Consider the following 24,314-nt stretch of genomic DNA (forward strand, 5'->3'; position numbering starts at 1 on the left):
TGCTTACTAATACCAGATTAAGAAGTTTGGAGTCCCCAAGAAGAGCGTGTTTCCATGTAAACTGGTGCTATGTGCCCTGACTTTCTAGCCACTTTCTTGTTCCTCTCCAAAGAGTGAACTATTGTGAAACTCTTCCTTAAGATAATATATAAATTGTGTACTTGACCCAAGGCCAAATGCTTACTAATACCGGATTAAGAAGTTTGGAGTCCCCAAGAAGAGCGTGTCTCCATGTAAACTGGTGCAATGTGCCCCGAGTTTCTAGCCACTTTCTTGTTCCTCTCCAAAGAGTTTGAACTATTGGGCATGCAACTGGACCCTTTAGCTTCGAGCTGCTGGATTGTGCTAAGCGACAACTCCTCAGTACTTAGCCTGTAGTTCACAGGCGACAGCCCACTTTTTTTTGTAATTAAATCATATTAATAATAAAGTATCCTTTCTTTAAAAAAAGGATAAAATATAGAGAAAAGCTTGACGAAAAATTGTTTGTGTTGAGCTGATATACATTGCAATTCGCTATGCCGAAGAAGAAATGACCGTGCATGTTTGTGTGACAAAATGTTGGGTGGGAAAAGGCAGTGTACGACTACTGTAAATATCAATGCAAACGGCCACATGTAGACAGATAAATGCTAAAGTGGCATTACATGCTCGGTTCGTCTCTCTGCGCCCCTCCCCGTTTTCCGTTCATCTTCAACCCCCCAAGTTCCACACACACTAACTAGGTTTATTATTATTATTATTATATTCCCATTCCTCCTCACCCAGGCCCCGGCGACCAGGATCAGCAGGAAAGTGCACACAAAACGCCTCTTTTCCTGGCAGAGCCCACCATCTCCCTGCCTCTTTGTCTATTTCGTGCGCACAACGCATTACCAACCTACCGCGCCATCGCCACGAAAGCAAGCCATCACCAGAGCTCCAAGCTTCAAAACTCAGGAACCCCCCCACATCACTACTACCGGTAGTAAGTACTGCTGTTAGTAGTTACTGGATCTACCCTCTTCCCCTGCCCTGCCCATATTGCGCGCAGTCTCTCTCTCTCTGTCTCTCACACACACGCACACACCCCACTCACTTCTGCTCCTCCCAATTCATTCTGTGATCTTGGCTCATCTCAGCAACGACCAAATCCAAAAGCGTATGATTTGAGCCCATCAGGTGCGCAGTTTTCCTCCAGTCTACAATGCGCTTTGTGTGTGCATTTGATCGTTGGTTGTTCATTGGAGCCCTTTTCTCTTTCCAACAGGGCTAATGCGTCTCTCTCGTCCACTGTTTATGAAATGCCATTTGAGGAATTGCTTTCTTGTTGATGGTGGCCCAGGCATTACAAAAGCTCAAGTCTGAGCCAGCTTGTAATAATGGGCCAGATTGCTGATGGGCTTGAGGGTAGACCACCACAGAATATCACAGCTTCTCAGGGATCCGCGAATAGAGATAGGATTTTATGTCTGGGGTGAGCCGCTGAGCTAATGTCTTTAGCTACTCGAATTTGTGAAAACCATTTGTTACAAAATGCCTGCCTCTGCTAATTGTCACTAGTGTATTGACATCCATTATTCGCCTCTACAAATTCCCTCTGGCCCCACCTGCACAGAATTTTAAATCTTCACAAAATAGAATTGTTTCCCCCTGATTTTAGAGCTGCGATGCTCACTTTGACTGGTTGCTGTTAAGCAAAAAAACAATTTTGTCAGGTATGGTTTTGGCAAACTGATCGACATTTAGATTTCAAACAGCTAATTTCGTGCCTTCACTGGTAAACTCCCTCGTGGATTAGAAGGAAAGTGTAAGCGGATCACAGAGCAATGTTGAACATGAGATTTCAGCTGTGTTCTGCTTGGAATTGATTCTGAATTCTGGGTACATGAATTTGTAGAGCCGTCACATGTATTTGAAATGCTGCTTAAAGTTTGATTCCCCCACTACTTGCGGTAGAAATAGAAACCCTTCTTTGCGGTTTAGATCCAGCTTCTGACAGGCTTCAGAATGCCAGTGGCATGCAAGCAGGCAGGCACATTTAGAAAGCTCGCGTGCACCTCCCCCCCCCCCCCCCCCCCCCCCCCCCCGCCCCCTGGCGATCCCCCCAAAAAAAACCCACTCCACACACACACGGGATACGCATGCATGAGGGTTAAGTCCAGGGTCTACATCTCAGCAGCCTGGTAACTAGGAGAAGTGCTCATCATCATTGCATTCTTCTCATGACTTTTAAACATGCTCCTTACACAGTATTGCGAGTGTTTCTTTTGTCTACTGAAAGGTCCACAAAATTGTGTTATGAATCAGACGGTTAGATTTCTGCTGCTTCTACTGGTTGAATACTTAGCAGCCAACCTTTTTTGAGAAAAGGGCTTCAGCTAGTGAATCAAAAGTCAAACATAGACGTTCTGGACAGAGAAACATGCACTCCCATGCATAAAAAGAGATTGTACAGAGACAAATTTCATTTTATTTTTGCAAATTGAGTTACGAGCTTAGCTTGTGAATTCAATGGTTATAGTTTGATTAAATCTATACTGGCAGGTCTCCCATACAGGACTCACTAACTGCTTCAGCCTATCAGTTGGTGAAAGATGGACAAGAGAAGTTGGCCTTGGAGGAAAAAGTCATCAGAGAAAATTATAGCTTCAAATGAGTCTTTTGAGTCAACACAATTTCATTCTACAAGGCATCTTGATGATCAAGTATGTGCAAAAATCTCTATCAAGGTGGTAGTATAAAACTGTTGCTTCATTGTATGACTGTATTTGCACCTCAATGAGGTTAGGTACTTGCACACCATACTGACATGGGGTATGCTTCTCATTCTCATGATTTTTATGGTTGAAAAAAATCCTAGGATGATTCTATTTGGCTGCCAAAAAGGCTCATCATTTGCTAATGCTTATTATCATCAAACTTCAAACACTGTTTTTGCAAGACTCTTCCTTAAAGTTTTAGTTTTAGTTTTAGCTTCTTTTTTTTTTTTTGTTTTTTTTGGGGGTGGGTTCCCCCCCCCCCCCCCCCCCCCCCCCCCCCCGGGAAAGAGATCCTTCTATTAGTTACCATGAAAAACAGCCATAATGGCTAAGTACAAACTTAGCTCCACAAAGGGGGGCAAGAATCAAGAAACAGAAAAAAGGGGAGGATGTTCTCCTCCTCCGGCTGGCCGCTCTAGGAGGAGAAGGTTATCTCATACAATGGGGGGAGGGGAGAACAACCACATAGGTGGTCTACAGTGCCAAGTGGGCTCACCACCACTATTAGTGAGAAAGGGACTGTGGCACCAAATCCTTAGGAAGGCCTCACGGTGCTTCCGCATGGGGTCAAAGCCACCTTGAAGCTTCCCCCACTCCACGGAGGGTATGAATGATATCAAACCAGATGCTCTGGATGGACTCCGTTGGTGGGGTGAGGGTGCCCTCGATGGCCTTGTTGCATCGAGCTCTCCAAATGTGCCAAGCAACAATACTGTTGCAAATCTCCCATCTCTAGCTAGAACTTGGACCCAATGACTAGTGGATGGAGCTGGGATTGGCACTATAGAAACATGAAGATGAGAGACCTGAAGGGCAAGTCCCCCACCCTCCTCGGCCTTAGTGGCCCAAGCAACTGTGCCCCAGGTAACTATGCGGGAGGGGGTCCAGTCCATAGTGAAGATGAGGAGAATCTGATGTCAAACCTACTGAGCATTCGGGCAATCCCAAAGACAATGTCGTTGGGATTCCTGAGGATGGCCACACCTCGAACAGGCTGCTGGCCAGCCAAGTGCCAAGTGCCGACTGCCAGGCTCCAATGTGATAGCTGCCGTAGAAAGAGAGTGATCTTTCACGGCCGAAAATTGTCCAGCATCCTCTTCCAGAAATCTGGGAGAAACTGAGGGGGGAGGCCTTGAGATTGCCTTTGTCCTGTTGTTGTTAAGAGTGCCCTCAACCTTTGGCATATGAATTTTGCGGTCGAGCCGTGTGTAGGCAAACAAGGGGGTACCAGGAGTCTCCTACCTGTCATCTGGATCGTGCCATGTCCACTCCCTCCGGTCCATTGGAGTCGCGTGTGAGGATGACCCTCCCAAAGCCACAAACGCCAAAATCTCTCTCTTGCCACCTTGGCCGGTGGAGGGTCTATGTGCCACTCATGCGCATGGAAACCAATCACCCTCACCTTCTCCAAGGTGCATCCACTGAAATCCACTATAGGGAGCTTTGCTCTCTCAAGTTTGCCATGAGGTCCAATAGAGAAGGTGAGTAAGGTGGAGCTCTCATCAGTGCCATGGACGACCAAAGATATGTCATGCTTGGTGAACACTCCCAACCATTAAAGGGAGGGGGAGTGTTTGGGATCGGGGTCAGCCACTTTGGGGGGGTGGAAAAATCAATGTTTGAGACTAAGTTTGTCCTTACTCGTATCCCGTGAGGCTCCTCTCCTGGGCCTTGGGGGGGAGTTGTTTGAAATAAGCCAATCTCCAAGCGTGACCAATCTCCAAGTGACCAAGCGGGACCTATACTCAAAGCTCCCCATGATACGCGTGGGTGAGCCCCCAACATTTGACCACCCCACCAGGGCAAACGGTCCATGGGTTCTAGATCAGAGGCTGTCAAAGATGTTCCTTCGATGCAATTGGAGCAGACTGTTGAAAGTGAAGATCCATCTTGTACTCTAGGACCAATAGCCTCCCAAAACCAGGGTGCGGGTAGAGATCCTAGCCAGGAGGAAGTCCCTCTAGGGCTCGCCACCCGGAAGAAGGCCACGAACTATTAACTTGCCGAAAAGAGCACGGCTCTGAAAGGAGGGGTTGATGATGCCTAGGTCCCTAGTGCATTGCAGTTGAATGATCACTTTCTAGGCCACCTTGGCCCGGGCAAGCCTCCCATCATTGCCAGTCCAAAGAAAGTTGCAGATCAATTGTTGAACCTGACCGATGCAAGCTCGGGAGAAGGCCCAACAGGAGGTGATGTCCCACATGGTGGTGAGGAACCTCGTTCGCCACCACGACTTGGCTAAGTAGAGCGTGGCTGAACTCTAGTATAACAGCATTCTTTCGAATGCTCAGAAGAAGAGGGGCTAGCTATTGTTCCGGGGAGATATTGATACCCACTTGGCATCCAAGATAACGAATTGGAGTGCCACTCAAGATCCACTGAAACGCCTCAATTGGACTCCAAGTCGGGCGGGCAATGAGCCAGCCCAGAATCCACACAACTTGTGCTAGTTGATGAACGCTCTAGATGCATGGCATAAGATCTCTATCGTCTTAGCCAATCTTTGGAGGTTCCCCTCATCTCCAGAAAGGTACGCTCTTGTGTCGTCGGCAAACTCTGAATCAAGCAACTCCTTGTGCTCGTGGATGCGAAGATGCAGTCCTTGGAGCCTTGTCTTGTGAGCGGAGAGAAAACTACTCATGGCCTTGGCAACAAACAAAATAAGGTGCCAGTGGACAGCCCTGTTGGACCGAGCGAGAAAGCGGAAATGTCTCGCCTTTGGCTCCTTGAATGAGAACCTGGCTGTGTGAAGACGAGTAAAGCCTAGAAACCCCTCGGACCCACTCCTTAGGGAATCCCATTCGGGTCATTGTCCCCTCCAAAAAGCCTCCGTCTATCTTGTCATAGGCTTTCTCAAAATCCAAAGGGGGAGAACAATAAGATCTTGCCGCCTCAATTTGGCCAAAGTGGTTGCCTCCCGAAAAGTGAGGATGTTGTCTAGGATGCTCCGATCTTGGACGAAACTTGTTCGTGTGTTGAGGATTAGAGAAGAGATTAGTCACAAATCATGACATTCCTTTATACTTAAAATAAGATCAAGTTTATATAAGTGATTGTTATCGTTGAAAGATCTCTTGAAGTAATTTTGGGTACTGTTGATGATCTTCATCACTTTGCCAAGCTGAATTGGAATCATCTAAATCTTTCCATTGTACTGAGAATTTTGTAAGAATCTTCTATTAGGTTTCTTTTTGTCAAACATCAAGAATCTTCCTTGGAATCAAAATCATGTGTTCAACTTCAACAACTTATGGAATATAAATTGGAACATTTGGTCTAGTCGAATCTTCAACAAATTTCTTGATCCATGATATGTGGAAAGTAGGATGGATTTTTTTCCATGAAGGTGGTAAATCCAACTTATAACTTAAAGGATAATCCTTCTTAAAACCAAAAAGGACCATAGTAACGTGGCCGTAACTTCAAAAAAATTGATTTCAATGTCTTATACCGATGAGGAGCTAGGAACAAAAGAACCGTATCACTTGGAAATTCATCATGTCAGCGATGCTTGTTAACTGTTCGTTGATACTGTTCTAGAACTTGAATCATCTGATCTCGAATCACATTCTTTAAACTATCTGATCTGCTAATGCCACCTTATGTTGAAGCACAAATTTGGATGTCACAAGTGGTGTATGACCATAAGCGGCCTGAAAAGGACTTATACCAATTGTTGTACGATGAGAATTGTTATAAGCAAATTCCACCAATGGTAAGTAATCTTTCCAAGATGCTAAGCGAGATTGAATATATTGTGTGAGGATTAATCCTTTTGCTTTGTCCATGAGTATGTGGATGGTCTGTTGAGCAAAATAGAAAATTTGTGTCAAGTGACTTGAAAAGTGAAGCTAAAAAATGTCTTGTAAACTTAGGATCTCGATTTGACATAATGGACTTTGGTAATCCATGTATCTTGAAAACATACTGAAGAAACAAGGGAGGCATATATGGAGCTTGAGCTGTCTTCTTGCATGGTATAAAATGTGTCCTTTTGGACAATCTGTCTACCACCACCATTATTTGTGTATTACCTTTCGAAGAGCAAGGTAAAGAAGTAATGAAATCGATACTTAAACTTTTCCATCATTCATTCGGCATGCGAAGTGATTGAAAAAGATCGGTTGGAACTTGTCTATTACCCTTCATTTGCTGTGACAAGAAAAACATGCTATAACGAACTTGATAACATCTTCATTTGTGGCCAATAATAGGAAGCTATTAGTAATCTATAAGATTTGTTGATACTAGGATGGGCCGCATAACGAAACTCATGTTCCTTGAGCAAAAGTGTACACATACTTGCTTTATGAGAGACATATGTGATCTTGATAATAATGTAATCCATCCATGAGAGAATAAGCTGCATAAATCTTCAAATCAGAAGGACTAGATTGCGGAGTCGTAATCATGTGAAAAGCATTTGCGAAGTCTCGATTATTTGCATATTGATCTTTAAAAGTTGCTCGAATGTCAATTTGAATTGTTGAAATTGTCATTGCTAAAGCGTGAGGCATTCTGCTTAGAGCATCGACAACCACATTAGAAAGACCAAGAACATAGTCAATAGTCATATGTAAGTTTGCCAAGTACTCCGCCAATCTTTCGTGTCTTGCATTCATAACCGGTTGAGTGAAAGTATACTTTAGAGAATGATGATCTATCTTCACACCAGAATCTACTCCTAAAAGATAATGTTTCCAGGCACGATAAGCATGAACAAATTATCATACATTGGATAACGTGATTGAATTGCTGAATGCTTATGACTGTCAAAGGCGATGGCTTGGCCTTGTTGCATGAGAACTACACCAGTTGCAATGTTAGAAGCATCAATCATGACCTCAAAAGGAAGATTTAGATCTGTGATTGCCATTACTAGAGTGTTGTCAAAGCAACCTTTAACTTATTAAAGACGTGAAAAGCAGTGTCTGTCACATGCAGCCATGCACTGAGGTGCTCTTTGCTACATTTGTACATCAGTATAACCTTTTTAGGGATTTATGTTGTGACCCCATTGTGAGCCCTAGTCCAAGGACATGTTAGGCACGAGCTACATAGGTCACATCTGAAGCCTTAGGTGTCGGTATGTGCCACTTAACCTACTTGGAGAACAAAGCATGTAGGTCATCTTAGGATAGATGCATATAGCAAGCAAAGCCTTACACTAACCTTGGGGCTAGTCATGAGTGGGTTCCCATAGGGCATATGCCCAAGAGCCACAAAAGGACCAGCCCTTTGAAGTTTGCATAGCATGGCTAGCATAGGGGAGGCTTGGCAGCCAATAGACAAAGGCCCGCAACACGTGTGAAAAAGTGATCACATACATGTCTATTTGTAGCGTGTCGTGGGCATTATCGATAGGCCGACAGTATCTGTCCTAGCCGACTTGCTGTAGGTGGTCATATATTAGAAGCCCCTCAGTCCCATTGATAAATCATCTCATTCTTACAACATTCAGCAATGAAACGAAGCAATTTCAATGTGTGCTTGAGTCTTTTGACTTGTGCATACATATTTTCAGCATAGCACCTTCATGTGCTTCAGTCCAAGGTTAGCCAAAAAGTTACCTTCAGCATTCAGCCATCAGTCTCGCATCCTCTCAGCAGATCTAGGTGTGCACATCGGCTCCCGAAGTGGCTTCTAAGTTGTCCTCTGATTGTTTGATGGTTTAGTTGATGTTTGGTCTACCTTGTCCTTGCGTTTGCCATTCCACAGACAGCCATCGTCAAGTAAGTTTCTTGTAATGTCTGCATTGTAAAGAAGTTCTCCAAAGCAATAAAAGTAAATACTCTTGCTTGCAGGAGGGGACCCTTAAGTGGGTAGTTGGGACTTATCTGGTGTTGACTCTCCATCTTCTATCTGTATAGCTCTATCTCCATGTTCAAGAATTAAAGTGGATTGCTTTAACTCACTCAAACATGAAGGTATAAAGAAGGCCTTGTTGTGTGTTATACGATCATACCAGTTGCATGCTACATTGATATCAGAGCTTTTGATCGTGACCCATCTTGGCTGCCTAAAGTGAAAGAAAGCATCTCGTGGATGGTAAAACTCAGGTCGGGAAAAACCCCAGCTGTCCACTATGTTAGGAGAAGAAGAAAGCTTCAAAGGAGAGAACACCAAAGAAAGTGTCCAAGAAGACACCACTAAAGAAGAAACAAAGCTTCCACAGATTTCATCCAAGGGCTGATGGAGCAAAACAGACTACTGAAGTTACAACTTCAACAAGCAAAAGAGGCAAAAAAGCCTAAAGAGCAAGGTCGCACGGAATTTTGAATGTATGCTCCTCTTGATGGAGTAACAAAGACATCGAGAACTTGTTGAGGAATAGGAGGCCGAGGAAGCCAAATGCAAGATTGAAGAAGAGCGGCACCATGTAGAACTCGCGGCTCTGGAGCATCAACACAAGGTGGATCGAGAAGCCATGCAACTCCAGCATCAGCAGACACAGGCAATCTTACAGGCCAGTTTGATAGCGACACTTCCCAAAATGGAACCTTGTTACAGTTCCTTTACCACCTCCAACCCATCCAACATCTATGCTCAATCTAACTTTAGTAAGTATGATGGTAACTGTGACCTTTCTGCAATTACTCAGTTTATTCATCAGTTTGTAACATATTTTCCATTGTCTAAGATTTTAGATACTCGAGACAAAGTCCACGTGGCGGCACCACATCTCATTGGGGAGGCCGTTACCTAGTGGCAGCATTGGTCGAGTCTTCATGTAGATCCAGCCAAAAGGGACACTGAATTATGCATGGGACACCTTTCTATCTGACCTCAAAACCAAATTCCTCCACCCCAATACATGACCAATCTTGAGGACGAGTTTTATTGATTCTTCCAAATTGGGTCACCTGTGCTACATACTGCAACAAGGTCATACATAGTGGGAAATTCGAGGAAAAAAAGTTGAAGCAGTTCCTCAAGGGGGTTGGATACTAACATCAGGTTTATCGTACGGAATTTCGAGTCTAATCTTATGATCGGGCTTTGACTCTAGCACAGAATCAGGTGATAATGTTGAATGGAGGCAAGCCCATGCAAGACCAGTCAAGCTCCAAATCCCAACACAGCAGCAGTAGTCATCATCTCAATAGGGTAAGGGAGCACAGAAGAACAAGGATAATAAGGACATCTCAATAGGGTAAGGGAGCACATAAGAACAAGGATAACAAGGACAATAAGGAAGATTCTCAGCACTCATCATCTCAGTAGGGTAAGGGAGCATAGAAGAACAAGATTCTCAGTAGTCATCATCTCAGTAGGGTAAGGGAGCATAGAAGAACAAGGATAATAGGGACAATAAGAAAGATTCTTCGAGCAACTTAAGTGACCAATAGAACAAAGGTTCAAAACCTAAGAAAACGCCTCAGGAGAAAGCCAAGGAGGGCATTATAGGAGGTTATCTCTAGCCAGAAGAGCAAAAGCAGTATCAAGCAGAGACCTGATGTTTTTTTTGTCATCATGAGGGGCATAGTAAGAAGGATTGTACCAAGTGGCAGGCTGAGAAGGCTGCCAAGGAACCATCTCTCTATTGCCGTTCAGCTTTTGCCCACTTTGAATCTAGTGCCTCCAGTGGTATTTGATGGTAAGGAGGAGGGAGATGGTGCGGGGTAGAAGAAAGCTTTGATCCATCCCTATGGCACAACAAAGGGATAACTGTTCATTGTCCTCTTTGACATGGGTGGCTCTGAGGATGCCATCTCTCCACAATTGGCCGCTAAGACGGGTTGTACCTTAGTGCCATACCATTTTCTTGTGGGCGGGTTTGCACTTGGTCTCCAGAGTCCACATGCATATCACTCAACAAACTCAGCAGTTTGAGTTCCAAGTTCAAAAGGCTATACTCCAACGAGACTTCATTGTTTCACCTCTCTTGGGGTTTTACATGCTTCTTGGCATCTAGTGGTCTAGGGAGTTTGCGCCCATTCCTAATTGGAGACAGGACTCTTGCACTATTGTTGAAGGTTTTCCTGAACGTTTTATGATTTGCAGGGATAGGAGCATTCCACTCATTTCTCATATCTAGGCCTGACGAGCAGTAAACAACAAATCAGGACATTAGGTTGAGGAATGACCTCCTGCCCAAGCTCCCACCCATTCATCCTGAGGATCATCGGATTGAGTTGGTCCCAGGGGCAATACCTTCTAGTAAGTTCCCCGGCTACTTGTCCAAGGCATTGGAGGGCAAGCTGGGACAAAAGTTCATCCAAAAGAAAGATACGACCGCATGTTTATGTGGACTACAGTGCATTTCATCCACCAATAGATGGTCAGACATAAGCACAAGAAGCCTACACCAGGCAAGCCAATGAGTCTAGAAGACATGTCAACTACAAAGAGGGGGATTGGGTATTTCTCGGAATCATCAACGGTTAAAGCAAGTGGGGAAGCGTTGTCCCAAGCTCTCTTTCCGAAGCTTTGGCCCATTATCCATTTTGAAGAAGATCTTTGATGTTTCCATAAAGTTGAAGTCACCTTGTCATGTGCATGACATGTACATGCTAATCCCTGGAGGGCAACACATAAAAATCAGATTTAGAACCAGATTCAGGAGCTACTGTAGCTGATATTGGCAGGGAAGTGGCTGTCATGAATTATTATCTTGCTGCCGGCAGCCTCTTGATAGGTCCTTCAACTGCTGGCCGACAGCAGGTCGGCTAGTCCATATATGCTTCCCAAGCCTACAGAAGGCGGCGCACAGTTCATTGTGATGGATCTTTCACCTATTTGGGTGTTAGGTCATAGACTAGGAACTAGATAGGCGTTACCACCTTTTCATGGGGCAGCCTAGGGCTTGCCAAGAGCATTTACCTTTTGGTACTAATTTGCTGAAACTCAGCTATCTCTCTCTCTTCACTCCATCTTTTGCTTGTGTTTTGCATCAGCGTGTTCCAGGAAGGTGTTTAGGGCTGAAAGAAGCTTGGAGCTTCCGCATGTGACACACTGAACAGTTGGACTATGCATGATTTCTCTCATGTCTCATGGTTTCTTAGAGCCAGAGCAATGACCATCGTTGTCTCTCCAGTGCGTGCTTTCCCTCCAGATTTGCCAAGCGGCGCCCCCACCTCCCCGAGTTCTCGGACAACCAATTGATTATAGCTTCATCCGATGCCTCCCCGTTGAGGGAGCCGGCATCTTCGAGAAAATGGTGGCCCCCATTTGTATATGTGTGGTTTTGCATCACTCCAGGCCTTCCACCCCAAAAAGTGGCATGATGATCTTCTCCTTCCCTCTGAGTGCAGTACCAAAGACGGATTGGAGCAGCGTCGGTGTCTGTTGTCGCTATTCATGGCTAGGAAATAGAGTTCTCACATCATCTGCATGATTTGCGTATCACTGACGTGCTCACTTACTTCTAGCCATTGGCACAGATGGAGGTGGGTGGCTTTGCCACAAGGACCCAGGAGGGGAGATGGTGTCCTCCAGCTTGGAGGTGCTTCTCTTTGTATTTCTTCATGTTTCGGTGGCAGCACCTCACCATCTCTCCTTGAGATACCTTCATTGTGACAGATGGAGCCCAGAGTATGCATATTCCAGGGCCCGAACAGAGTGGCTTCACATGGAGGGTAGGATTCGTGCCCATTTGGTGCGGCGTACCCCCACAACAGAGAGTGATTTTTCTCCATCGAAACCCATGCCTGAGGTTCTTCAAGTGGAGGGCAGTTTGGACAGTTTCGCCTCCCATCGCTCTTTAGTTATGCATATTGTCTCATGGAACATTCAAGGTTTGGGAGGACTGCAGTGTTTGTAGAAGTGCGGGATCTTCAAAGAGGAGCTTCACAGTTGGCGGGTCCATTGACATTCTCTTCCTCTAGGAGCATCATTTTTCCGAGGGTCGTATTTGACGTTGCCTGAAGATCCTTTAGGGTAGGAGTCACACCTTTTGGTCCCAGGCTTTTTGGCCCCTCCGAGGAACAGGGTGGGGTATGCATTTTTGTTAACGAGTTGCTCTTACCTGCATTGGTCGATTCAGGCACCATTATCACTGGGAGAGCTCAGTGGGTGGTCATCAGGATTGTAGAGGACAGTGGGCTTTTTGAACATATACGCACCAAATGCCGCAACAGGTAGAGCCACTTTCTGGAGTATGGTTTGGCAGTCCCTCCCACAGGCTGATTTTTGGTGCATGGGTGGTGATTTCAACATGTTAGAGTCGATAGAGGTGGCATGGTTGCAGTTTCAAGCACACGGAGTACTCGGCATGGGAGGAGTTGATTCTGGCTTTGAGGGGATAGGACCCTTGGCATTTACAAGAGTTCGGGAGCAGCCCCGGAAGTATGTGCTTCTCGCGATCCGAGTATGTGCTTCTCGCGATCCGACAGTAGTACAGGCCCCAACCTTTCTAGATTAGACCGGTTTTATGTGGATGAGTGGGGCTTGTGGACGAGGTGGCATGATTGGTATTGTGGAAGGCAAAACTTTCTCCGATTATGTACCTGGTTTTCTCTCCTTGGAGGACCCATGGAGGCAAGACAAACATTTTAGCACATGGATCCCAGGTAGCCTCATTCAAGATTCTGAGATTTGCAGCAGGATAGAGGAGATTTGGGAGAGTCTAGATTTTCACAAGTTGCAGGAGCTTTAGACGCAAGCCTTGGAGAGATCAACAATTTATTACAGGAGGGTGCACAGAGTAGAGTGGCTAGCTTCCGAGAGCAAGAGAGGAGGGATGGAGCCTAGCCTCATTGCAACGGCTTCAAGAGAGTACCCGGATGACCTGTGGATTGAGGCCTAGTTGGGTGCAATCGGTACAGAACTTACTTCCATCGAGGAGTGGAGGGTGGAGAATAGATAGTAGATACCATACTAGAGCCTCCTTTTGGACCCAAGCAGGGGACATGGTCACTTGAGATTTCGTTGAGATCACAGGCCCACATAGCCGGAGGGATGGTCTCCGCATATTACGTAGCCAGGATGGATCCATTGGTGAGGTGCGGGCCATTGCCACGGACTTCTTCTGTTCCCTTCTCACGGGTGCCCCCCCCCCTATCCTCTTAGGTGATGGAGGCACAAGTGGGTCTGGTGGCATTTGAGACAGGTGGTCCCCCCCGCTCTCTAGACTTTCTTGATTCAGTGAAGCTTGTGGAGGCCCTTGTTGGGATAAAGGCATTATGCCCACCCTTATAGTGTGTACAAGCCCATAAGTTTTATAGTACATAGTACACTTAGTACTTTTAATGTACTAAGTGCACTATGTGTACTAGAGCAAATAAACATGTGTGATAGGGGAGTCACACACTCATACTGTGAGTTGACTTATCCCCACATGTCTCTCTCTCTCTCTCTCTCTCCCTTCTTCTCTGTGTATGTCTCCCACATGAAACCTAACTCTCTTCCTTCAACTGGTATCAGAGCTTTGGTCCCAAGGCTAGAGTAGTCTTTTTTTTCTACATGTGTTTCACCTGGGCACTCTTAGGTGAGAGCAGGAAGTCGAGGGCGGCCGTAGCGCAAAGACACGTAGGTGGAGTGGGCGGCATCTAGTTCCTGAAAGCGAAGGGCCAGCACATTCTGAAGAACCCCCTTGTCGTGCAGAGCATCGTCCAGAAGGCCGGCCTCAAGAGCACGGACGTGGTTCTTGAGATCGGTCCCGGCACGGGTAACCTTACCCTCAAGCTGCTTGAGGTCGCCAAGAAGGTCATCGCCGTCGAGCTCGGCCCTCGCATGGTTCTCGAGCTCGAGCGCGGCGTGCAGGGCACAGCTTACGCTACCTGCCTTTAGCCACTGCACAAACTGCGCAGCCCGACTACACGGGTCTGGTCAGCCTCTCGACTACTGCACATGAGCCGCCTTGTTGCACCCGCCATAACTCTGCTGTCGCCACTACCTGCCAGCTCGTAGCCAGCCCCCCCTAATCAGCGCTGCCTGTCTACGCCAACCTGCACTAGTTGCTGCGCGCCTATCTACGCCAACTTCACATGCCTGACAATCAGCAGCATCTGTACCTGCACAGCAGCAGCAGCAGCACACGAGTCAGCAAGTACGACGCCCCCTCCTTTTCTGCAACAGAAATCAAAAATTCTTAGAGGTATTTGCTTCAATTTTGGGATTTACATGTCCATTATCATCAATTGAGCAGGTACAGGTTCTAATGGCTCACAATTGGCAACACTGGGTGACATTGGTCACATTCCGGGTCAATTGGCAGGAAATTGGGTGTCAACATTTGGGGCTTTTGATGTAATTGTGCCATTGGGCATTCATACATGCTGTATGATGTGAGCAATCTCACATTCGGGGCTAAATTGCAGGAAATTGGAGTGCAAATCAAAGGGCTTTTGTGCCAATTGGGTTGATTTGCATGCAGGCACTGGCATTTGATGCTTAGGGCAATGTGTTGATGCCTGTCAAGCACTCAATGTGCCAGTAAATCAAGGGGCTTTTATGTATTGGATGTATATGTAGCCAGGGGGAAGCATTGTGAAGACTCTGGATGCCTTCATTTGCATTAATGTACCATTCATGATCAGAAATTGATCTTGAATCAAAGGGCTTTTCAAGATTTTGTGCTTGTTGAGCTTGGCAAAGCAGCAGGGAAGACTTTTATGCCTTGAACCCTCAGTAATCCACTTGCAGTCAAGGGGCTTTTGTCCAATTTCTGTCCGGGACTGTTGTATGCAGTGGTGGGGATTGTCAAGGTCTGATTTTCACTCATTTGGACAGCCAGGAGAGCATTTATTGCTACTGTACTTGCTGGTACAGATTTAGCACAACTTTGTACAAGTTTTGGCATGGCTGCACATTGATTTGAGTGAGGAAAAGGCTTATTTTCAGCTGCTGTACTTGCCGGTACAGATTTGGTACATCATTGGTGAGCACTTAGTACTGTTGTACAATATTTTGGAAGGGGAATAAAGCACATCTAAGGTGCTGTCATAAATCTGCAGCAACCAGATTTTGGTGATTTTATCACATTCAGTGGGAGGAGAGTTGCATTCGTGCTTCTGCAGTGGGAGATAAACTTTGGGAGAACAACTGTGAGCACTTTGTGTGCTTTTGGTGCAGTGTTTGCACATCTTGCAGGGAGTCAGGCATTGACTCTGTCAAAGGTTGCATATTGCTATGGCAACCACAAGTGAGAGCTCTTCATTGCTTCACATCAAAAAGCTTGAAGGCTCACATAATTATGACATTTGGCAAACCCAGTGCTATAATGTGTTGCTCCAGAAGAAGCAGCACAAGCCCATCAAAGAAAGGGGTGTAATGCCCGCTTCTCTTACTGCTGAAGAATGGGAAGATATGGATGAGCTGGCAAGATCCACCATCATGTTGTCTGTGTTAGACACTTTACTTTTCAGCATACGTGAAGAGAAGACAGCTTGGGGAATGTGGCAAAGATTGCAGGACTTGTATGCCCAGCAAAGTGCCTCAAGCAAAGTGTATTGGTTGAAGAAACTCATAGGTCTTCAAATGAAGGAAGGGGCGTCTATGACAGCCCATCTAAATGAGTTTAATGGTGTTGTGAGCCAGGTCATCAATCAAAAGTTGGCAATGGACGATGAGTTCAAAGCCACCTTTCTCTTATGCACTTTGCCAGAGAGTTGGGACACATTCAGGATAGCCACTAGCAATTCAAATGCTATGCTGTCATATGCAGATGTGGAGGGTAGGAGATGAACAGGAAGAACAACTCTGTTGGAAAGTCCAATGCAATGAATGCATGTGGGAGATCCCAGCAAAGGGGTAAAAGCCAAGAACGGGGAAGGAGCAAGTCCCGCTCCAAAAAGGACTTGGAATGCCATTATTGTGGCAAGAAGGGACATTTCAAAAAGCAATGCTACAAATGGAAGAATGATCAAAAGGAAAAGGGCAAAGGCAAAGACAAAGACAAAGATGAAGCCAAAGATGCAAAGCCAAAGGGCAAAAGTGGAGTCAAGATTGAAGAAGTCAATGTGTCACATGTAGGTGACAGTGAGGATGAAGTCCTATTCATGTCTTCACTTGATGCCTATTCACTCCATGCAGGAGATGGTCATGGTATGCACTCATGGATCATTGATTCAGGTGCCTCCTTTCATGTCACAGGTTGCAGAGACTTGTTTGTCAGGTATACTGCTGGCAATGAAGGAGTAGTTTATTTGGGTGACAACCATGTATGCCAGATTCTTGGCAGAGGTGATGTGAGGCTTGTGTTTTCAGATGGCTCACAGCTTATGCTCCATGATGTCAGGCATGTGCTTGAGATCAAGAAGAACCTGTTTTCTACTGGACAGCTTGATGATGCTGGTTATGTTACCACATTTGGTAGTGGAAAGTGGAAGATTAGTAAGGGCTCATTGGTTGTTGCCAGAGGCTCTAAGGTGGACACTCTTTACTTCATGCATGCTGGTGTTTGTCACCATGCTCATGTAAATGCAACCGAGCTGCCGGAAATCTCTATGTGGCATAGTCGGTTGGGACACATGAGTGTCAAAGGAATGGAGCAATTGTCTCGTTTTGGTTACTTGCCTTCTCTAAAGTTCTCAAGTTTTCAGTTTTGTGAGCATTGTATATATGGCAGGCAACTCCAGTGCCCCCACAAGAAAGCTCTTGGACAGAAAGATGCTCAGTTAGAGCTTGTGCATACAGATGTATGTGAGATGCCTCAGCTTTCTTTGGGAGGGGAAAATATTTTCTCTTTTATTGATGATGCCACACGCAAGGTGTGGGTTTATCCTCTTCGTTTGAAGAGTGATACATTCTCAGTGTTTGAGAAGTTTATTGCTCATGTTGAGAATCAAACTGGCAAAACACTGAAGGCTTTGCGTTCCGACAATGGTGGAGAGTATATGTCCAAACAGTTTCAGGACTTTTGTGATGCTAAAGGCATCAAGAGGGAGCTCTCTGCTCCTTATGATCCTCCACAAAACGGGACAGCAGAGAGGATGAACAGGACCATTCAGGAGAAGGTTCGTTCCATGTTGTCACATTCTGCGTTACCTCATGGTTTTTGGGCTGAAGCTGTTATAACAGCCGTTCATCTTATAAACAGGTCACCTAACACGAGGCTTGGTGGGAAAGTGCCAGAGGAAGTATGGACAGGGAAGCCTCCGTCCTACAAGCACTTGAGAGTGTTTGGTTGCATTGCGTACGTGCACATACGCAAGGAAATACGCACCAAACTTGATCCTAAGTCTCACAAATGCATATTCCTAGGATATGGTGACAGAGGTGAAATGGGGTATAGACTTTGGGATCCAGTGAATAGAAAGATTATATGCAGCAATGATGTCATTTTTGATGAAACATGCATGTATAAGGAGCCTGCAAGGCAATAGGAGCCTGGCAGAGTCATCTTTGATGATGATGGACATCATGGACAACAACCAAGGGCTGTAAATCAGCCATTACAGCAACAAAATCAGCCCTTAAATGGTGCTGAAAATGGCCCAAATGGACAGCGAGAGATGGCAGAAGATATCCCTATGGATATCCCACAGTTAGAGGAGATGCCGGGCATGATCTTTCAACCTTATGGCATGGAATGTTGGGGTAAGCCCAACTTGTGGCAAGGCTTGCATAAATTGGCTAGACCGGAGGTCCCTAACACTTTAAGGTTTTGGGGTCTAGATGGCTAGACCAGTTTGTGTAACCTTGCAGTTAAGCGCACTTGCGCTGGAACACTACTAGGATGGGTGACCTCCTGGGAAGTTGTTGCCCCGCAATCCTACAAGTGGTATCAGAGCCATGGTTGAAAGTCCAACCTCTTGAGTCCATGGAAAGGGCCATGTTGAAGGTGACTTCAACCTCTGAGCCAGGGCAGAGGCCACGTTGAAGCTCTCAACTTCTGAGCCGATTGGACCATGTTGGTACTAAGAGGGACAGGTGAGTTCCAAGTTTGGCTTAAGGGGGTGATTGTTGGGGTAAGCCCAACTTGTGGCAAGGCTTGCATAAATTGGCTAGACTAGAGGTCCCTAACACCTTAAGGTTTTGGGGTCTAGATGGCTAGACCAGTTTGTGTAACCTTGCAGTTAAGCGCACTTGCGCTGGAACACTATTGGGATGGGTGACCTCCTGGAAAGTTGTTGCCCCGCGATCCTACATGGAACAGGAGCCACCAATAGGTGATATGCAGGCTGGATAGCAACCTGCAAATGATGATCATTGGGTACGGAGGTCCACAAGACCCTCCAGACCCCCTGACAGGTTTGTTCCAGGGGTTGACTACTTGATGCTCACTGACTGTGGGGAGCCCTCTTGTTATAAGGAGGCTTTACAGAGGGCAGACAAGGCTCTTTGGGAGCGTGCTATGAAGTCAGAGATGGATTCTCTGCACAAAAAATGGAACATGGAAGTTGGTGCATTTGCCTACAAGCAAGAAGGTTTTGCCATGCAAGTGGGTTTACAGGCTCAAAGTTGCACCTGATGCAAAGCCAAGATACAAAGCCAGGTTAGTGGCTAAGGGCTTCAAGCAGGAATATGGTGTGGACTTTGATGAGATCTTCTCTCCAGTGGTCAAAATGATCACACTTAGAGCTGTATTAGCTTTGGTTGCTCATGATGATCTGGATTTGATTCAGATGGATGTGAAGACTGCTTTTCTTCACGGTGATCTCCATGAGGAGATATATATGCAACAGCCAGAGGGTTATGCAGTGAATGGAAAGGAGAAGCTTGTATGCAAGCTGAAAAAGAGTCTTTATGGGCTCAAACAGGCACCAAGGCAATGGTATCATAAATTTGATACATTCATGAAATCCCAGGATTTCAGGAGGAGTGACATAGATCACTGCTTATACACCAAGAAAGCTTTGGATGGCAGTCTATTGATCCTCATCTTTTATGTTGATGATATGTTGATTGTCGGGAAATCTCGTAAAGAGATGGATGCCTTGAAGAAGAGGCTGCATCAGACCTTTGATATGAAGGATTTGGGTGATGCAAATCACATTTTGGGTATGCGGATACTTTGGGACAGAAATCAGCATGTGTTGTATTTGTCTCAGAAGGAATACATTGGCAAAGTTTTGCAGAGGTTCAATATGGAAGGGGGGAAGAAGACTAGTACTCCTTTGCCTCCATATGTGAAACTCAGTGCTATGGACAGCCCACAGTCGGATAGTGACAGGGCTGATATGGCCAAGATTTCGTATGCTTCAGCTTGTGGCAGTCTCATGTATGCCATGGTTGCTACCAGGTCGGACATTGCATTTGCAGTGGGAGTGGTTACTAGATACATGGCCAACCCTGGCAAGAAGCATTGGGAAGCAGTGAAAGGTGTCATGAGATACCTGAAGGGCACACAGGATATGTGCATTTGCTTTGGCAAACAGGATGCATTAGTGCATGGTTACACGGATTCGGATTATGCCGGTCATCCAGATAACCGGAAGTCTACTACCGGTTATGTGTTTACATTCACAGGAGGTGCTGTGTCATGGATATCCAAGATGCAGAAGTGCACTGCCTTATCTACTACAGAGGCCGAGTATATTGCAGCCACAGAGGCTTGCAAGGAGGCATTATGGCTATCTCGGTTAGTGGTTGATTTGGGTTATACAGGGGATATTCCATTGTTGCATTGTGATAGTCAGAGTGCCATCCAGTTGGCAAAGAACCCTGTCTTTCATGCAAAGACGAAGCATGTGGATGTGAAGTATCACTTCATCAGAGAGGTGATAGAGAACAAGCTGATTCAGCTTGTCAAGATTCATACGGATGACAACCCGGCTGATCTGTTGACAAAGAGTTTGCCTCCAGAGCGGTTTGCGCATTGCAGACACTTGATGGGCATTGGATGAGGCCAGTTTTAGCCTTGATATGGCCTTGTATATTATCATGTACATGCTGATTTTTCTTTTCCTTCATTTAAGGGCACTTTACCTTTAAGTGGGAGGCTGTTGGGGTAAAGGCATTATGCCTACCCTTATAGTGTGTACAAGCCCATAAGTTTTATAGTACATACATAGTACACTTAGTACTTTTAATGTACTAAGTGCACTATGTGTACTAGAGCAAATAAACATGTGTGATAGGGGAGTCACACACTCATACTGTGAGTTGACTTATCCCCACATGTCTCTCTCTCTCTCTCTCCCTTCTTCTTTGTGTATGTCTCCCACATGAAACCCTAACTCTCTCCCTTCAGCCCTGATGGCACTACCCACGGGTAAATGCCCAGGAGAGGATGGGCTTCCAGTTTCCTTATTTTTTCGTCATTGGGATATCATGGAAGGTGGTTTCATTGCTGCCTTCCATAAGATTATGACCATAGGCTCCATGTTGGAGAGGAGGTCAGAGGGGCTCATTCATTTGACTCCCAAGAAAGGTGGTGCCAGATTGGAGATTCGGCAGTGGAGACCCATCACCCTCCTAGGGATAGCTTACAAAATGTTAGCCAAAGCCATCAGCCAGAGACTCAGCCTTTCCTCCTCCATTTGATTCATGGCACGTTGACCGGTTTTGTCTAGGATCGGGGGTGGACTAGGGCTTTTTGGAGGGGACGATGTGCCGGATGGGATTCCTGAGTAGTGGGTTCGAGGTGCTTTTGGGCTCTGCTTAGCTTTGCACAACCAGGTGCTCATTCAAGGATCCAGAGGTGACAGATTTCCGCTTTCTCGCTCGGTTGTCCATTGGCACCTTATCTCTTCTTGTTTGTTGCTGAGGCCATGAGCACTTTTCTCTTCACTTAGGAGATAGGGCTTCAAGGGCTACGTCTTCCCATCCGTGCACAGGATGAGCTGCTTGACTCAGGGTTTGCGGACGACACAACAACATACTTATCCAGAGATGAGGGGAATCTTCAGAGATTCACTGATGCGATAGAGGTCTTCTGTTGTGCATCCGGTGCACATATCAACTCGTTTGGATTTTGGGTTGGCACATCAGCCGCTCTGACTTGTTGGCCAATTGAGGCTTTTTAGTGGATCCCAAGTGGCACTCTAGTTCGTTATCTTGGATGCCAGGTTGGTATCGATATTTCCTCAGAGTAGCAGCTAGCCCCTTCTTTTAAGAAGTTGCTATATTGGAGTTTCGTGAGGCTTTCCTTAGCAAGCCGGGTTGTGGTGGTGAACTAGGTTCTGGCCTTTTCTCGACTTGCATCGGTGAGGTTCAACGGTTGATCCACAACTTTCTTTGGGTTGGCAGTGATGGGTAGCCTGCCAGGGGGCTTGGGCATCATCGACTCCTCCCGTGTCCTTTTGGGCAAGTTGATAGTTCGTGGACTACTCTTGGTTGCCGAGCCTTGGAAGGACTTCCTCTGAGCCAAGATCTCCCTAGCTACCTCTAGCCTTCCAAATGTGCGAAGATGTGATGCTAGCGATGATCTCCCATGCAATGTCCAATCTCTGTGTTGGTGATACATTCATGGACTCTAGCATGTCGTGAAGACGGCCCCGCTACCCACTCCTTGGGTAATCCTTATGACCATATCTATGTCGTTCCCTTCATGCCTGAGTTGCAAGCCCAACTGTGTCAACCAAGCAATAGCACCAAAACAAATGAAGGCATCCTTCCTCATCCTTCCAAAAATGTGTGCTATTGCAATCCAAATCCTCTATGCCTCCGTGCACTCCCATGAGCAATGGAAGACTATCTTTGAACCTCCTGCACATCTTGGACAAGCAAGGCTAGCACCAACGATTGATCTCCCACTGGTTGGTGGGAAGACAACCATGTAGAGAAAGCCAAATAAAAGAGGAAATCTTCATTTCACTGTATGAGTGCCCCAACCTCTGCCCTCTCTGAATGTCAAGGGTGATCCCATAAGCCTCCCAATGAGGTATGAAAGTAGGGACTCACTGGATTTGTCCCAGAACTAGGTGTCTGGCATTCTGCATAGTGTAACTAAAGAAGGGCATGCTTTTCACGGGGTTAAAAGCATCCCTCCACACAACTCCTAGGGAATGCTTTCCTCTGCCTTTGTTTGCTGCCAACCACCTCATACATGCTATCCTGGCTGCATTCTTCCATGGCCAATTTTCAGTATATTGATATGGTACAAAAAGATGTATACTGCTGGCCAATTTCCATGGCCTTTGGCCTTCCAAACGAGGACAGAATTCTTGACCAAAAGATTATCTAAGGATTGACTATGACTTGAACCAATGTGGGGATCATATGAATAGGACTATCTTTGGGCCTAGCCTTTTATAGGCTCAATATTGCACAAATTGGCCAGAATAATAGTTGTCAGCCAGTTTTATTTGTCCACGGCCGAGACAGTATGCTAATAACCCTGAATGCTCATGTCGGCCAGCCTTGATGATGCCCATATATGAGTAGCTGCTGTCAGCCTGCTAGTGCCCTAAATCTACCCTAAGATTGCTGGATTAGCTAGGAGAGACTAGCAATGTCCACGTGTGTGCATGTGACATTCCCTCCTGCCAAACTTGATGATGGGTTGGAAACGTGTTATCCTTCCTCCCTGGACTACCGACTTTGTACTATGACTTTTGGCACTTAGACTGAAAACCCTTTTATTCCTCTGATTCCACTCCAAGTCTGGTTTCAAAACTGTGCATCTGTTCCACTTTGACCCATGCCTGTAATCCCTTTCCCTTAACATAGTTATGGTCTCCTGCTGAGAATGATTATGTTTGATGCTCCACCTTTGGAATTGATCTGAAAGCCAATGGTATGCTCCTTTGAGCGCACAACTCCTAGGGAATGCTTTCCTCTGGCTTTGCCTGCTGCCGACCACCTCATAAATGCTACCCTGGTTGCATTCTTCCATGGATCTATGCACCTTTCTTGGGACAACTTAGTGTTTACATGGCTGAGCCTGAATGCTCTGATACCAACGTTGCATGTGCGGAAGCCTTGCTGTAACACTAACTCAACAACAAAGAATAGATAGCAGAAAGAGATAGATGAGCTATATTTTCAGTATATTGATATGGTACAAAAAGATGTGTACTATTGTACAATTTCCATGGCCTTTGGCCTTCGAAAAAAGGACTGATTTCTTGACCAAAAGACTCTCTAAGGATTGAATAAGACTTGAACTATGGTGGGGACTAGATGATATGACTATCTATCTTTGGGCCTAGCCTTTTATAGGCTCAATATTGCACAAGTCGGCCAAATTTGATGATGCCCATATTTGAGTACTTGCTGTCGGCCAACTAGTACCCTAAATCTAGCCTAATATTGTTGCCTATTCAAGGATTGGCTAGGAGACTAGCCATGTCTGCATGTGTGCACGTGATACCTAGGGTATGATATAGAGTCAAAAGGGTTACTGACTATACGACCTTGAGGCGAGGAAGATCATAGTGAGCCGTGATGTGCTATTTGTGGAATGTCCCATAAGGTGAAGGAGGAGGCTCTGTTTATCCTTCAACAAAGATATAGCAATAACACAGTTACCCATTGTAGTACATTGGGCTCCCGCTTCAATGGCGAAGGGGAGGTCTGCACCTGTCCCACGAGGTGGAATCTAAAGATAAAGAAGACAGCTTGCTGACCCACATTGGAATATGCCATATCCAAAGTGGGTGAAGAACTTTTTGATGGGAAAGTTCTGTTGGATATAGAAGATGAGCCAGCAGTTGCTTGCAGATCAAAGAGAAAAAAGGAGCAGAAGAGGGCACATGCACACATTGTCAATATGGCCTTAATGGTTGAGATAATGAAGGTATAGGA

General features: G+C 45.8%; 1 protein-coding gene across 3 annotated transcripts in view; it reads left to right on the plus strand.

Moving 5' to 3' along the window:
* Positions 1-773: 773 nt before the first annotated feature.
* The window catches only part of LOC147617549 (filament-like plant protein 4), a 29,541-nt gene continuing 6,000 nt past the window's right edge, over positions 774-24,314 (plus strand). Inside the window, exons 1-3 of one of the 3 annotated variants that reach the window (XM_086775818.1) lie at positions 813-1,161; positions 1,250-1,456; positions 2,527-2,687. In XM_086775818.1, the coding sequence (XP_086631944.1) occupies positions 2,577-2,687 (111 nt within the window). In that variant the 5' untranslated portion in view covers positions 813-1,161; positions 1,250-1,456; positions 2,527-2,576. Of the gene's footprint in view, positions 1,162-1,249; positions 1,698-2,526; positions 2,688-24,314 lie in introns of those variants that run through there. The other 2 variants (XM_086775817.1, XM_086775816.1) reach the window with 2 other exon arrangements.

The sequence above is a fragment of the Cibotium barometz genome, chromosome 36 (assembly GCF_041138505.1).
Source record: "Cibotium barometz isolate CiBa-2024 chromosome 36, ASM4113850v1, whole genome shotgun sequence".
Lineage (NCBI taxonomy): Eukaryota > Viridiplantae > Streptophyta > Polypodiopsida > Cyatheales > Cibotiaceae > Cibotium > Cibotium barometz.